The 14,189-nt window shown below is 54.0% G+C and overlaps 1 protein-coding gene across 2 annotated transcripts in view; it reads right to left on the reverse strand.

Annotated features, from left to right (window-relative positions):
* The window catches only part of UNC5B (unc-5 netrin receptor B), a 90,182-nt gene extending 82,193 nt beyond the window's left edge, over positions 1 to 7,989 (reverse strand). For both annotated transcript variants that reach the window (XM_054436003.2, XM_054436001.2), the window contains exon 1: positions 7,477 to 7,989. In XM_054436003.2, coding sequence (XP_054291978.1) covers positions 7,477 to 7,555 — 79 coding nt within the window. In that variant the 5' untranslated portion in view covers positions 7,556 to 7,989. The remainder of the gene's footprint in view (positions 1 to 7,476) is intronic.
* Positions 7,990 to 14,189: the final 6,200 nt, after the last annotated feature.

Consider the following 14,189-nt stretch of genomic DNA (forward strand, 5'->3'; position numbering starts at 1 on the left):
TCCAATTGGCTATGCCATGCACTCTTCTGCACCCACAGCTAAGACCCTGGGGAGAGGTGTGTGTGGAAAGAGAGCAGCTGGGGGTTCCCAGAGGTGGTGATGACAAAGGATCTCCCCTCCCCCACCCCTGCCAAATGGCTCACAGAAGTGCTAGGCGGATTCCATCCTTCCCCTTCTTACCCACTTTGTGTTCTCTGGTGGGGGCAGGGCAGAAGGTAGGGAGATACCTCCCCATGTCTCCGCCCCCAATATGATCCCTACCAGTGCTTAGAAAGTATTTTCTGGGCTCGTTCCACCTTTGGGAGCCACACAGAGAGATCCAAGAAGAAGGCCTTTTGCCTCCAGGGCCTGCCACAGTCCTAGCCCACAGAGTCAGAAGCAGCTGAGAGGGCTCGTGACCCAAGCACACACATTCAGTAGAACCTGGGATGCTGGAAGGTGGAATGGGGCCAGAGGGTTTGTTCTCCAAGGATTGGTGTCCACCTCAAGATGGTGAACACAGCAGATGCTAACAGGGGCAAATTTCCCAAGAGTAGGGAGAGGTCAGCTGGCACCCCTGCCCACGTACCCAGCTAGCTAGCCCCCATCCCATCCTCTCTTCAGGACATGCTCTCAGAAGGACCGGAAAAGGACAGAGTCAAGTTCTGGCACTCATCACCCGCCCCAGGAAGCCCCATGCCTTACAACCTTGGCTCTGCTATGCTCTTCCCTGCATATCATCTGTCACCCTCACATGGCATCTGCAATGCTCTGAATGCCACTTAACATTTCTAGAGTGGACATCAGCAACACTTACAGACAGCACCTCCTCGAGGGCTGCGGCCAGGGCTGCTTAGGAGTTCTGACGTTGTGATGGTTAATACTGAGTGTCAACTTGATTGGATGGAAGGATACAAAGTATTGATCCTGGGTGTGTCTGTGAGGGTGTTGCCAAAGGAGATTAACATTTGAGTCAGTGGGCTGGGAAAGGCAGATCCACCGTCAATCTGGGTGGGCACAATCTAATCAGCTGCCAGCAGGGCTAGAATATAAGCAGACAGAAAAATGTGAAAAGAGAGACTGACCTAGCCTCCCAGCCTACATCTTTCTCCCGTGCTGGATGCTTTCCAGCATCCAGTCTGAACATCAGACTAGAAGTTCTTCAGTTTTGGAACTCCGACTGGCTCTCCTTGCTCCTCAGCCAGCAGAAGGCCTATTGTGGGACCTTCTGATCGTGTGAGTTAATACTTACTAAAGTCTCCTTTATATATATATATATATTAGTTCTTTCCCTCTAGAGAACCCTGACTAATACAAACCTGGGTCCCAGTCCTGTCTCTTCAGCCTTTTAAGTGAGAGCTTCCACCTCCTCGGTGAGTTCTTACAAGGACAAAGTGAGATTGCACATATAAAAGGGTTTTGTAAACTGTAAAGCAACATGCACACCAGGGTGGGGGGAGGGACTGTGATTTTCCTGTAGGCCTCCCTGCTCCAGAACAGTCCATCTTATCCTAGAGTTGAAGTGATGGAAGTCCTTCCTGTGGACAGCCCTGGGAAAGCAGGGAAGTGCTTCTGTGACCAAGAAAGTGGTAAGGACAGTGGAGTCCAGCATGTGTGTGAGTGTGTCTGTCCTCTTTCAATTGCTACCACTGAGAGTCCCAGGCCCCAGCCACATCAGCCTGAGATGGGGTTCTCCCCTGGGGATCCCACCCACTCAAGCTCTGTGGGCCCCTTCTCTAGCAAACTCTAGAGGAGAACTCACTCCCTTCGGGGGAGACAGGCTGAAGCATAAGCGGACCCAGGTCAGAGAGCAGATCTCCAAACCACAGCCGCTCCCATGCTCTGGGGAAGCTGGGAGTTGACTGCGGAAGACTCCAGGTCTGGGACTCTGATCTTCCCAGGGGCAGTAGCCCAAGCTGCTGGGCTGGCTTAGGGTCCATCTCTGCCAACCTTCCTCCCCCTGGAGCACCAGGACCCACCTGCAGGCAGGCCTGTCCCATCCGCACTCAGCAGGGGAAGCTGCCCTCTGCCCTTCCAACAGCAGAACCTGGCACTCAGGCCAAACCCTGCTCACAGTGCAGGTGTGGGGCAAAATGAGGTCTCTTAAGTGCTGATGGGCAAATGGCCTGTGTCCCATCCTGAAGTGGAATCCCCAACGGAATACAATGGATGGAGCTTCCCATGCCTGGTGGTGACTCACTGTCTCCACATTACACATACCTATTTATACGCAAACACACCACAAGTATGCCCATGTGACATTGCCCACCCCCCACACACCCAAACACACACACAGCCTATACATCACACATCCTGAGTTACAAAAGGCACAACCCTCCTCAAACACACATCCATCCCCCAGCACACACCCGGTGCATGCCTCGCCCCCACGCACACCTGACACCCCAGTGCAACACCACACACCCTCCCCTCCCTGCAAACTCCCACCTCCGCCCACCTGCTTAATACACATTCTCACCCCCCACACTCCTTAATACATACTCTCACACCCACAAGCCTGCCTTCTTGGAGAAGTGAGCCGAGCCGTGCAGCTCCGCGAAGGGGTAAGTTGCAAGCGCTAGGGGCAGCCTGTTCTGCGAGGTGAGAAGGAGGGCGGCTCCGCGCACTCACTCGCTAGGCGGTGGCGTTAGAGCTCCCGGGGCTCCAGCGGACCGATTTAGCTCGGCTGGGGAGGGAGGTGGAGATGGGGACTGGGGGTGGGGGACGCAGGAGAGGGTAGAATCCAGCTCCCCAAGCGGCGGAGATGCTAATCAGGCCGCTTAGTTGGAAAAGGTAAATTCGGGCGCTCCCAGCAGCCCAGCGGTTTTGGAGAGAAGGAAGAGGAAACAAAAGGGGTGGGGGTGGGGCAGCGGGGAGGCGGCTGATTTATGCCTGCACTTCAGCAAATATTTTCGCTGCCATTAGCATCCCCGAAGACCGGGAGGAACGCCGCAGGGACCTGTGGCTTAGCGCGCTCCGCCCGGGCTTGTCTGCCCGCGGGGGCGCAGCGGCTGAGGTGGCTCCGGGCCGGAGTTCCAATCCAGCGCCACCCAACTCCCAGTCGGGGGCCGAGGCCAGCGCCGGGATGCCAGCTTCTCCCAAAAAGATCCTGCCTCAGGGAAATGCATGGAGCCGGGGGAAAAGCTCGCGGCGTCCCCGGCGGATCGCAGACCCTAAGGGGGCGGGAGGTGGCGCCCCAGTCCCAACCTCTGAAGCCAACCCAGTGGGTGGGAAGTGCCCATACCCTAGGCCTTCCGGAAAGTGCTCTCTCCTTGTATTATTCTAATTACGGTATTTTTAATTTCCTTAGAAAAAAAAAGAAACAGAAAAGCACAGAACGCACTTGTTTGGTTTCATTTTGCCTTCACAGCTTTAATGACTCTATTTGTGGAAGCTGTTTAGGAAACTGGTGAGGAGGAGAAGGAGGAGGACGCCAAGAGAAGCGCCAGCTCTGGCCTGAGCTCCGGCTTTCTCCTCCCTACCCCCTGGGGGCCATCTGCCCAGGCAGCAGTTTCCCTGGGCCCAGGCTCCCACCCCCAAGTCCCAGCCTATGACCCAGCCCCCTCTGCCCATTCCTGAAGGCGGCAGTGGCCTCCAAGCTGTCTCTTTTCCACCCAACCCCAACTCTGAGGGTCAAAAGACCTGCTGCTTGCAGGCCCTGGGGGAGGGAGGTTCCCAGCACTGTCTATTCAGAATCACTAACCTGGGTCCAAGAGCACTTGGAATGGAAAGGATCCATCTCCCCCCAGCCCATCCCCAAAGCCTTAGGCAGCCCACAAACCTCCTTAGAAAACCTCTGTGGCTCAGGGAATGGGGCGTAGGAGGCAGACCTCATCTTAAGCCTGCCACCCAGGAAAAGGGTCACTAGACCTTCGGTCCAGGAGAAACTCAACAACAAAGAGAGGTGAGGGAGGACACTGGCTCCTAAAGCTTTGAATATAAGTAAAAAGTAAAAACATATTCTGTCCCCAACTCTACAAATGGGTGCAGAGCTCTAAAATGCTAATGTTTATTTGGCCATGCAGCCCAAGGGAGCTTGGCTTGTGACCTGTCTCCCTTCCCCAGGTCAGGGTAGTTGCTCAGGAGGCCAATGCTGGGGGTTGGGGGAGCCACCTTTGGGCACTTGCCTGGTCTCAGAGCTTCACTACTGACCTTTGGCTCTGCCCTGTTCCCCTTCTCCTGGAACACCTCTTCACCCTCCCAACTCTCAACCTCTTTCCTCCATCCTGCCATGAGTTCCAGTCTAAAGCAGCCATCAAAGCGATCTTTAGCTGCCTGCCTTAAGTGGTGCCTCAATTTCAGAGTCTCAAGCCCACACCCATGATGGTGGGTCTCCAGCCCAGATGGAATGAAGGAGCTAGAAGCACTAGATTGAGGTTGTGAGGCCTCAGTTCAAGTCCTGGCGCTACCAATGAGTCCCAATGTGACCTTGGGCAAGTTGGCCTGTCCCAAAGTGTCAACAGTTAAATAAGTGGATTGGAAAAGAGGAGAACTGTTTTATCCTACAGAATTCCCTGTTTGTGGGGGAGGGGAGAGACGTGGAGGAGAGAGATTACAGGAGAAATTCCTCCCCTGCAGTGGTACTTTCACTTTAATGAGAAAACCCATTAAGACACTTGATTTTCCATTTGTTTAAGTGAGATGGGTGTTTGCTACAGTGAGTGCAGAGGGAGATGAGGACAGGCTATCATTGTGTGTGCACAGGCGCGCGCACGCGAACACACACACACACACACACACCAAGCAGAGACACTACAAAAACTCTGATTTTAATTGCACCTTAAAAAGAAGTATTATCTTGACACCTCGACTCCTTCTCAACCATCCCAGCCAGAGGCCATGGAAAGGCTCATTAAAAGCTCCAGGAAGGGCTGAAAGGTGGGGTGGGAGGAGATTTCCAGGGCCAACCAGAGCTTTTGAAGTGGCCTTTTCTGGCTAGTCACTTGCTGACATTACCTTCTAAGGGTCTGGGGTTTTATGGTTCCAGTTTTGATTTCTCCAGCATCAGACTTTACAGCTTAAAAATATTCTCAGTGCTGTAAAGGGAGCTCATTCCCATATTCACCAGGGATGGGGTGGGGGTGGGGAAAAGGAGAGAGAGGTGCCTGCCACTTGAGGGGAGCTTGGACACCCCCAGTAAAGATCCCTCTTTGCAGAGACAGCCTCGCCTGCCTCAGTCTGTTATGAGTCTCATGGCAGAGGGGTGGGTGGATAAGAATGGGAGGGAGGGTCTGCTGGGCTTCAATCAGTCTGGCTATTGGACAAGAGCCCTTCACACGTCTTCAATCTGTGGCCAAGTGAAGGCAAGATTTGGAGAAAGCCAACACTCTGGCCTTGATTTTCCCCATCAGTGAAATGGGGCTTGTGAAGGATCCACTGGAAAAACCCAAAGAACATTCTGAAAGAATGATGCTCTGTGCCTGTGGCATTAGAGAAAAAAAAGATTGTGTGGGAGGAAGGGACATGTTCTCCCTCCTGAAGGCAGGTTTCTAAGGGCCACACATTCTGGGCAATGAGAAGGCTGCAGGCCGACCCCACCAGTTGGCCCCTCTCCAGGCTGGTGGGCAGGCAGCTCCTGCCGAGCTAAGTAATGAGCACAATTCCAACACCGCTTCTGCTCGCTGGTGAGAAATCAAAGCCGGGTATTAGAGGCCATTTCTGACTGGGCACCATTCGTGCCCAAATCCATCAAAGCCCTGGGCCTGGGGTTTCTTCTGGGGAAGGTGGGGGCTGGATGCTTTGTTAAGCAGGAAATGCAGGCCACCCCCAGCCTTCCTGGCCAAGCCCACCCAACCAGAGAACTATAGGCCAACCAGTCTTGTCTTTCTCCTACAGCGGCCCCTCATTCCTGGTAACCTAAGTATTTATTCCTGATCCCACTGTCCTGCTGGTACAAAGCAGCTTTGCAAGACACAACCTTGCCCATGTGCCATTTACAGAGACTTCACCCTACCCTTCAATCATCTCCTCAAACCCCCTCCAACCAGAAACCAACACCCCAACCAAGCACCTCCCACGTCTAACTGCACCCTTTAAAACAAGGTTGGACATTCAGCAGCCTGCCTCCCCCATCCCCATCATTACCTTCCAACTTCAAAACACTGCTTTAAATACCAGCGTCTGCCCAAATCATAATTAACTTGGATCAAATGGTTGAGTGTTGTAACTCTACTGCACAGGACTTGCACCAGAAAAAAAAAAAAAAAAGTGGGGAATGTGCTAAAGCCAAGCCCTCACTCCTGGCCGTGGGAATCACTAATTCCAGAATGAGGAATCTTTGGCTATGGAGGGGGGAAGGGCGGATGTCAACTTCGCAGCAGGAGGTAGGAGGTGGGGAGGGCTGCGTCATCTCGTCCACTTTCTGCTCCAGTTTTCCTGCTCCATTCTCAGCCTCAACTCAGAGAGGACTCCGTGCAGGAGTCCCCGTCCCCAGCTGGCTCCGGAGCCGAGGCGCCTGGCGGCCGTGGCCAGCCCACTTGCTTGGGTTCGGGTACCAGAGAGAGGCTGGCTCCAGTCAGTCCACAGCCTCCCCGAGAAGACGCAGCCCAGCCAGCGACGCCGGGTCCAGCTACAGGACGAGCAAGAAACGTATTCATCCACGGCGAGAGAGGCGGGTTAGGGACTTTATTTCGGAGCCCACCAGTTCGCTGAAGTCATCTTGGTGGGTCCAGAGCGGGCGCTGTACCAAGGAGAGCGCACCTAGTCTGTTCCCCGGACAGCGAGAATGTCAGTGACCCATTTAAAAGCAAACTCCGCAGGATCGCTAAGAACCCCCGCCCGCATCCAACACACACACACGCACACACACACACACACACACACAAACACACACACACACACTCCAACACTCAGAAAAATAATAATAACAATAATAATAATAATAATTCTTCCAGACCTGCGGGCCCAGCGATCTCGGGGAAAGCTATGTGTGCAAGACTTAGCCCTCCCCGCTTCAGGAGCCCTGCAAGCCGGCCTGCCCCGGCTGCCGGAGCGCTTCCTGTGTTCAGCAGGTCTTTTCGCTCTCTCCCTCTAGCCTGCAGATTCCTGTCCCTATAGCGCGTAAGAGCCTAGGCGAGCCGGGACCGGACTAGTTAAGTTACCGGCGTACGGCAGCGAGCGCACACCTTGCTTATATAGCCACAGTTCTTTTTCGGGGCGGATGCCAGACGCGCGGAGAGCCGGGCGTCCCCAAGAGGCGGATCCTCCCGGAGACTCAGACCCTGACTCCCACACCCCTTCCAGGGAGAAGAAGGGATCCCTTTCAGGAGCAAGCAGGGAGCTTTCAGCTTACTGTGAACCCCCTTCCCTGCGCCCCCCTCCCGCGATGTGGATGCGCCATTGCCCACTTTGGGAGGCAGTAAAATCTACATTCTAACTTGGGCGCCCTTGCCGCTTTTCCTGCGCGCATCGATGCGACGAAAGACCACCTCAACTTCAGGATAGAGTGAGGCGCAAGGGTCCCCCAGCCCCGTGCCCCCAGGCCCGATCGCTTCCTACCTGCTTGGCTCAGCCTCGGGTCCCAGCAGAGCAGCAGTGCCAGCAGCAGCGCGCCCCGAGCTCCGCTCCGGGCCCACATGCTCCCGCGGCCCGGTTCGGGCGCCTCTCCCCCAGGGCTGTCTCCCTGGCCCCAGCCTCGCCGCCGCCGTCTCCGCCGCCGCCGCCTCCTCCTCGCCGTCCTCCCCGGCGCCCGGCAGCGCCAGCCCGTGCCTTCCGTGGGGGCAGCGGAAGCTACGCTGCGCGGAGGGCCGCCTGGCACTCGGAGCGCGGTGGGTGCCTGGCGCCGGCTCTCGAACCAGGCTCCGGCGCGCCCCTCTGGCTCCGGGTCTCCTAGCGCTCGCCTGGCTCCGGCGCTGTGGCTCCGAAGTTGCGCGATCGCTCAGTGGCGCTCGCAGCGGCGGCGCCGCGCAGTTCCAGCCCCTGTGCGCGCCTCTCGGAGCCCCGCGGCTGCCTGCGGCTCCGGCACCCTAGCCGGCCCCAGCCGCCTGCCACAATGCCGAGCGCCGCCGCTCGCTCGCAGGAGTGAGTTTGCCAGCCGAGGGGGCCGCGCGCGGCCGGGGCGGGGCCTGGGCGGCCGAGGGCGGAGCCGGCAGGGGGACCTTGAGGGGGGATCCGACGGCCATCTGGGCGCGGCCGCGGCAGGGCTGGGGGACCCCGGGGGAGGGTCCTCGCGAGACTCTGGGCGCAGCGCTTTGAAAAACCCGGCCGCTGGAGAATGGCTGGACGTGGAGGCGGCCCAATTTTCGCTCCCCCAAATTAAGGAAATCTGGCTTTGCGCCTTCATTTGGCTTGGCCATGTCAGCTTTCTCCTCTGATTAAACATAGGACTCTCACTTTTGGCTCCCCTGTCTGTAGTATGCGCTCTGCCTTCCACAGGTGGGGGTCTTTCCAAAAAAAGGCTCCCAAAATGAGAACACCCAAGTCCTGGTTACGCGGGGGCTTACAGCGATATGAAGCTGGGTATAGATTAGGATCATCTTGGCTGGCTCTGCTTGTCTGTATGATCTCCGGCAGAACTGTTAACCAGACCCCTGGAAACCCCTCCAGCACTCTGATCCTGCGTTGTTGTAAACCAGTCTCCTACCTGACAGTGGGACAGCCATTTTTGGCTCAGTGTAAACTTGGACTCTGCCCCTTACTTACTGTGTGACCTTGAACAAGTTACTTAACAATTCTGTTGCTCCCTTCATCATCATCTGTAAAGTGGAGGAAAAGGATAACTATTTCATAAGGGGGTATAGAATTAAATTTTAAAACTTGTGTGGAAATTGCAGTGCAAGTGTCAATAATCTCTTTCCAAGATTCTCCCCTCCCAGCCAGTCTGATTCCAGGGGGAAAGTCCTGACCACCCAAGGGTGGTCCAAGGAGCACGTGGGGACAGGTGAGGTTTGAAGGATGGGCAGTGTCTTGGGATTGAAACCCAGAGAGATCAGAACGAGCGGATCAGCTAACATAGGCAAAGACCTTCCCTGTGCCAGGCACAGGACTAAGCACTCTGTATGCATCATGTCAGTTAATTCTCACAATCCTCTGAAGTAAGCACCATTTACATCCCATTTTACAGATGAAGGACCTGAGGCACAGAGGTGTAAAGCCATCTGCCGGAGATCACACTCCTTGGAGTAAATGAGTGACTGAGCAAAGGGGATGGGGGAGATGAGATTGGAAAGAAACCCTCTAAACGGGGGAGCCTCACTTGAACACCTTCCCTGGGGCTGGACTGGGCTGTGCGAAGGGGACTGTCCTAGCTGTTTCCCCAGAGGTGAGGTGAAGGCAGGACTACCCAGTACCCTCTCCACACACACTCCCCTCACAAGCTGGGGTCTAGAGTATCTGGGGGAGGTCTTGCATGCCATCAGCACATCTCCCTAACCCTCTCTGACTGGGCACCCAGCATCAGGAGGGTGGCAACGGGTGGACTGGGACTCCCTGGGGGAAGGACTTCTGTCAATTGAGAAAGGCTGCTGTGGGCAAAGGTAGGTTGCTTAGCTTGGCCTCTGACAGCCCTAGCAAGGGCAGTGGATGAGAGAGTCAACAGCTCAGCACACCCAAACAACTCCACCTTGCAAATACACATGCACACACACAACTACCCACCCATACACACCTGCAAAGGTACACACATGAAAACATACAACAAAGACAACAGGTGCAATGTTTCACCTCCCATAAACATCACACCTACAAATAGGCACCCCACTCCAGAGACACCCACATACCAAAGATGTATGCCTAAAAAAAGCAAACACACAGGCACACACAACTAAAAACACAAATAGGCAGATGACTCCCAAGACAAATAGATATTTGGATACTTAACTACTGCCAGGAAACACATACAGGCACGCCTGTGCCAAGACCCACATCTGACGGTCATCCCCTGGATGCAGGCACATGGTTAAGGTTGTGCCTGTGCTGGAGAGCTCAGCAGGGACCTCAGCAGAGACAGGCAGCATGCAGAGACCACAGCATGTTCTCTCTCTCCCCCCAACCTCCTTCTCTCTCTCCTTCAGGCCAGTGGGGTATTGGAGATTTTTCTAAAAAGTTCCAGCCCTTGGAACTTTGCTGTTTAGGTGGTAAAGTACACCCAGCAGGCCCTTCTAGTCCAAGTATCAGGTTTCATGGCTTTAATTCCTGGCTGGAGAGAAGGGGAACTGGAGATGGGGGCAAGCAAAAGGAGGACATTACCCCTTCTCCTGCCAGTCCCTGCCCCACTTCCCTTCTCAGCCTAACCACTCTCTCAACTCTTGAAATATACTCATGGGAGTTCCTGGGCCCTGCTCTCCCTCCAGGACTCCAGCATTAGGGTACTGGATTTTGCATGTTGGGAATCTCTCTGTAACTGCTCTGTGCTCCTGCTCCTGTACCAAGTCTCTGACCCTTCTCTAGCCACTTGCAGCTGAGCAGTTGCAGATGTGGTTCCTCTCCAGCCCTGGCATCTCAAGAGTGCAGGCTCTCAGCTGAGGCCAGGGAAGGGGCTTCAGAGGGAGTCAGACTCCCCCTGAGCCATACCTTTCCCCGGGATGGGTGAAGAATGGGCAGGGTCCCTGCCTGGGGGATGACACATTAGGATAGCAGGATTAAGATTTGCCAGGGTGTTCCCAAACCCAGTACCATGGGCCTCACAGCAAAGGCATCCTGCTGGGAGTTAAGCATGAGGACGAGGCAGTGAGTTGCTTGAAGTCAGGTGCCCTGTGTTCCCTGTTCCCCATGATATAGCTAGCACTGAAGACAGTTTCTGGCATAGCAGGGATGCAAGCAGCCTTGGTTGAGTGGGTATATTAATAAGGCTGGGGGGAAAGCGGTTGATGGTCAAAGGGCCTACAGAGTTGCTATGTGAGCCCCACTCTCCCCTCCCCTCTATTTCCTGGGGTCTGGGGGTTCTGAGGCTGGAAGTAGGGCAGGCTTTGTGGCATAGTTCTGCTTTGAAATCAGTCCCAGAGCCAGTTCTCACCCTTGGTGGGGACTGCAGATGCTTCCACCGGCTACCCTCACTTCTCTCAAACCACAGGAGTGTGTAGGAAAGAGTTCTGGATCTGGAGGGCTGTGGCCCTAGACCTGGGGGCTGCTCTTACCTCCTGGGGGATCTTAAGCCAGTTACGGAAAGTTACCCAGCGTCAGTTTCCTCAATTGTAAAACAGGAATAATAATTACTTCACAGGATTAAGAAGAATAATAAGGCCAATAATCTGGCTGTATAAAAACTGCCTATTTGATAACAATTACGATTTAAAAGCAGCTGTAGGGGCTCCCGGCAGGAGTTGCTGCCGGCTTGGGGTTGACGCCTCCCGCTCCGCCGATACGGTGTGCGCGAAGGTGCCACCAGGCGGCGCGCTGCCGCCTACGCCTCCCCGTGGCCGCCAGTCTACCTCCTCCGGCGGTGGGAGAATTGTCCTAGCCCCACCCCGCCTGGGGCCGCCCTGACAGGGTCCTTGTCCCGGGTTGTCAGGGGAAGTGGCACTCAGACGACTCCGTTTGCAGGATCTTGAGTGGGAAGGCTTGGGAGTGAGTTCACGATGCCGCCCCTGAGTCGTTCGGTCCAGAACGGACCCCAAAAACCTGGACCCTGGAGAAGGGAAGCGCCTAAAGCTGAAGTCCTTAACGCTTTACCATCTCTTTGTAATAATATTATCAGAGCTAAGGTTGAGTGCTTACTATGTGCCAGGTACTATTCTAAATCTCTTCGGCCGGGCACAGTGGCTCACGCCTGTAATGCCAGCACTTTGGGAGGCGGAGGCGGGCGGATCAGTTGAGGTCAGGAGTTCAAGACCAGCCTGGCCAACATGGCGAAACCCCATCCCTACTAAGAATACAAAAATTAGCTAGATATGGTATCGTGCTCTGTTAATCCCAGCTACTCGGGAGGCTGAGGCACGAGAATCGCTTGAACCCAGAAGGCAGAGGTTTTCTGTGAGGCGAGATTGTGCCACTGCACTCCAGCCTGGGTGACAGAGTGACACTCTGTCTCAAAAAAAAAAAAAAAAGTACCGCTTTAAACATTTTAAAGTGCACAATCCAGTGGTTTTTAGTATATTCCCAATGTTGTGCAGCCATCACCACTACCTAATTGGAGAACATTTTTATCACCTCCAAAAGAAACCCCATACCATTAACCCCATTCTCCCCTCCCCCAGCTCCTGGCACCCACTAATCTACTTTCTATCCTATTCTGGACATTTCATGTAAATGGAATCATACTATATGTGGCCTGGGTCATTAAACTTGGACTCTTAACCTCTACTAAGTACTGTGACAACCTTCTTCCTTCCATCCAGCTTCCCCAATCTTTTCTGCCAACCCCTCCAGGGTCTTCTCACTGCTGTTCAGGCAATGCAAGCAGTTGGTCACAAAAGCCTTGGGCTCAGGCAGATCCAGGTTCAAATCTCAATTCTGTCTTGGACATTATAACTTATTTATCGCCTCTGCTGTCACCTTCTCAAAATTCTTTTATTGCTGTGAATGTTTAAAAGGCCATCTTTTCATTTTAAACAGTTTTAGTTTTACAGAAAAATTGCAAATATAGTACAGAAAGTTCCCATATGCTCCTCACCCAGTCTCCTTAATTATTAACATCTTACACTAGCATGGTACCTTTACTACAATTAATGAACCACTGATGCGTTATTATGTGCTGAAGTTCATTTAGATCTCCTTAGTTTTTACCTAATGTCCTTCTGTTTTCTGTTCCAGGATCCCATTCAGGATCCCACATGGCATACAGTCATTGTGACTCCTCAGGCTCCCCTTGGCTGTGACAGTTTCTCAGTCTTTCCTTGTTTTTGATGACCTTGACAGTTTTGAGAATTATTCATTGGGTATTTTGTAAAATGTCCCTCCACTAGGATTTATCCATTTCATAATTCTTAATAATTTGGAATAAGGCACTCTGATTTCCACTTTACACTGAGCCCTGGAGATTATGTATCCAGTCCTGCTTATGCTTTATGGGGCGGAGAAAAGGCAGGCTGAGCCAGAGCTGGCACATGCAGCAGGCTGTAGCTAGCATGCCCTGGCATTGCCGGGGGTGGGGATTGGGGGGCTTATCTGAATGGGGGATGCTGGAAGCTAGACCTAGTAGTGAGAAGGAAACCTTAAACATGGAGAACTCAGGAGGGAGTCCAAGCAGAGCAAACCACGTGAGCAAAGGCCTAGAGTTAGGTATGTGATGGTATGGTCAAGAGGTGGCCACATCCTCATCCTGCCCCTCAAACAGCACACCAGAAGGCCAAGGGAAAAATCTCTACACAAGAGCAAGGCCTGCTGTGCTAGAGATGAGATTTGATTCTGTAAGAAACAAGAGTCATGGGTGCTGATTGAGCTGGAGAGAGGCCTCATTGGAGCTGTGCCATGGGAGCTTCCTTGCGGCTGGGTGTCAGGGCAGACTGAGCAGGAGCCAGCAAGGTGGCCACTGCATGGTCCTGGGACAATGGGGCCTTGGCCCAGGGATTCAGGTGGCAGAAACCAGGGACTCTGCAGAGGGAGAAAGAGTTCCCCAGATTTGGTGCCTGAGGGAGGGTGGGTACTTAGGGATGGAGGAAGGGAGGGGAGCTGGGTCGAGTGGCAGAAGTTGCAAGGTGAGACATGGTAAAAGGAGGAGGATGGCTGGGCTGGGGAGAGGGTGGTGGATTTGGGTTTGGACTTGGTGAGTTAAAGGTCCCTGTGGACTTCCCAGCACATAGCAGTGAACACAGGACTGACTGATGCTACAGGAGTGGTCAGTATCTTAAGAAATAAGCATGCTAGCTAGTGTATGCTGGGTGTATTAGTCAGGGTTCTCCAGAGGGACAGAACCCATAGGATATATGTATGTATATAGGGAGAATAGGTTCACATGATCACAAGACGAAGTCCCACGATAGGCCGTCTGCAAGCTGGAGAAAAGAGAAGCTGGTAGCAGCTCAGTCCGAGTCTGAAAGCCTCAAAACCAGGGAAGCAGATGGTGCAGCCTTCAGTCTGTGGCCAAAGGCCTGAGAGCCCCCAGCAAGCCACTGGTGCAAGTCCCACAGTCCAAAGGTTGAAGAATCTGGAGTCTGATGTCTGAGGGCAGCAGGAGCCGAGGGAAGCATCCAGCACAGGGGAAAAAGAAGGAAGCTAGAAGACCCAGCAAGTAAGGTTATCCCACCTCCTTCCTCCTGCTTTGTTTTGGCCGCACTGGCAGCTGATTGGATGGTGCTCACCCACATCGAGAGTGGGTCTTCCTCTTCCAGTCCACT

This window comes from Pongo pygmaeus, chromosome 8 (genome assembly GCF_028885625.2).
Source record: "Pongo pygmaeus isolate AG05252 chromosome 8, NHGRI_mPonPyg2-v2.0_pri, whole genome shotgun sequence".
In the NCBI taxonomy this organism is placed as follows: domain Eukaryota; kingdom Metazoa; phylum Chordata; class Mammalia; order Primates; family Hominidae; genus Pongo; species Pongo pygmaeus.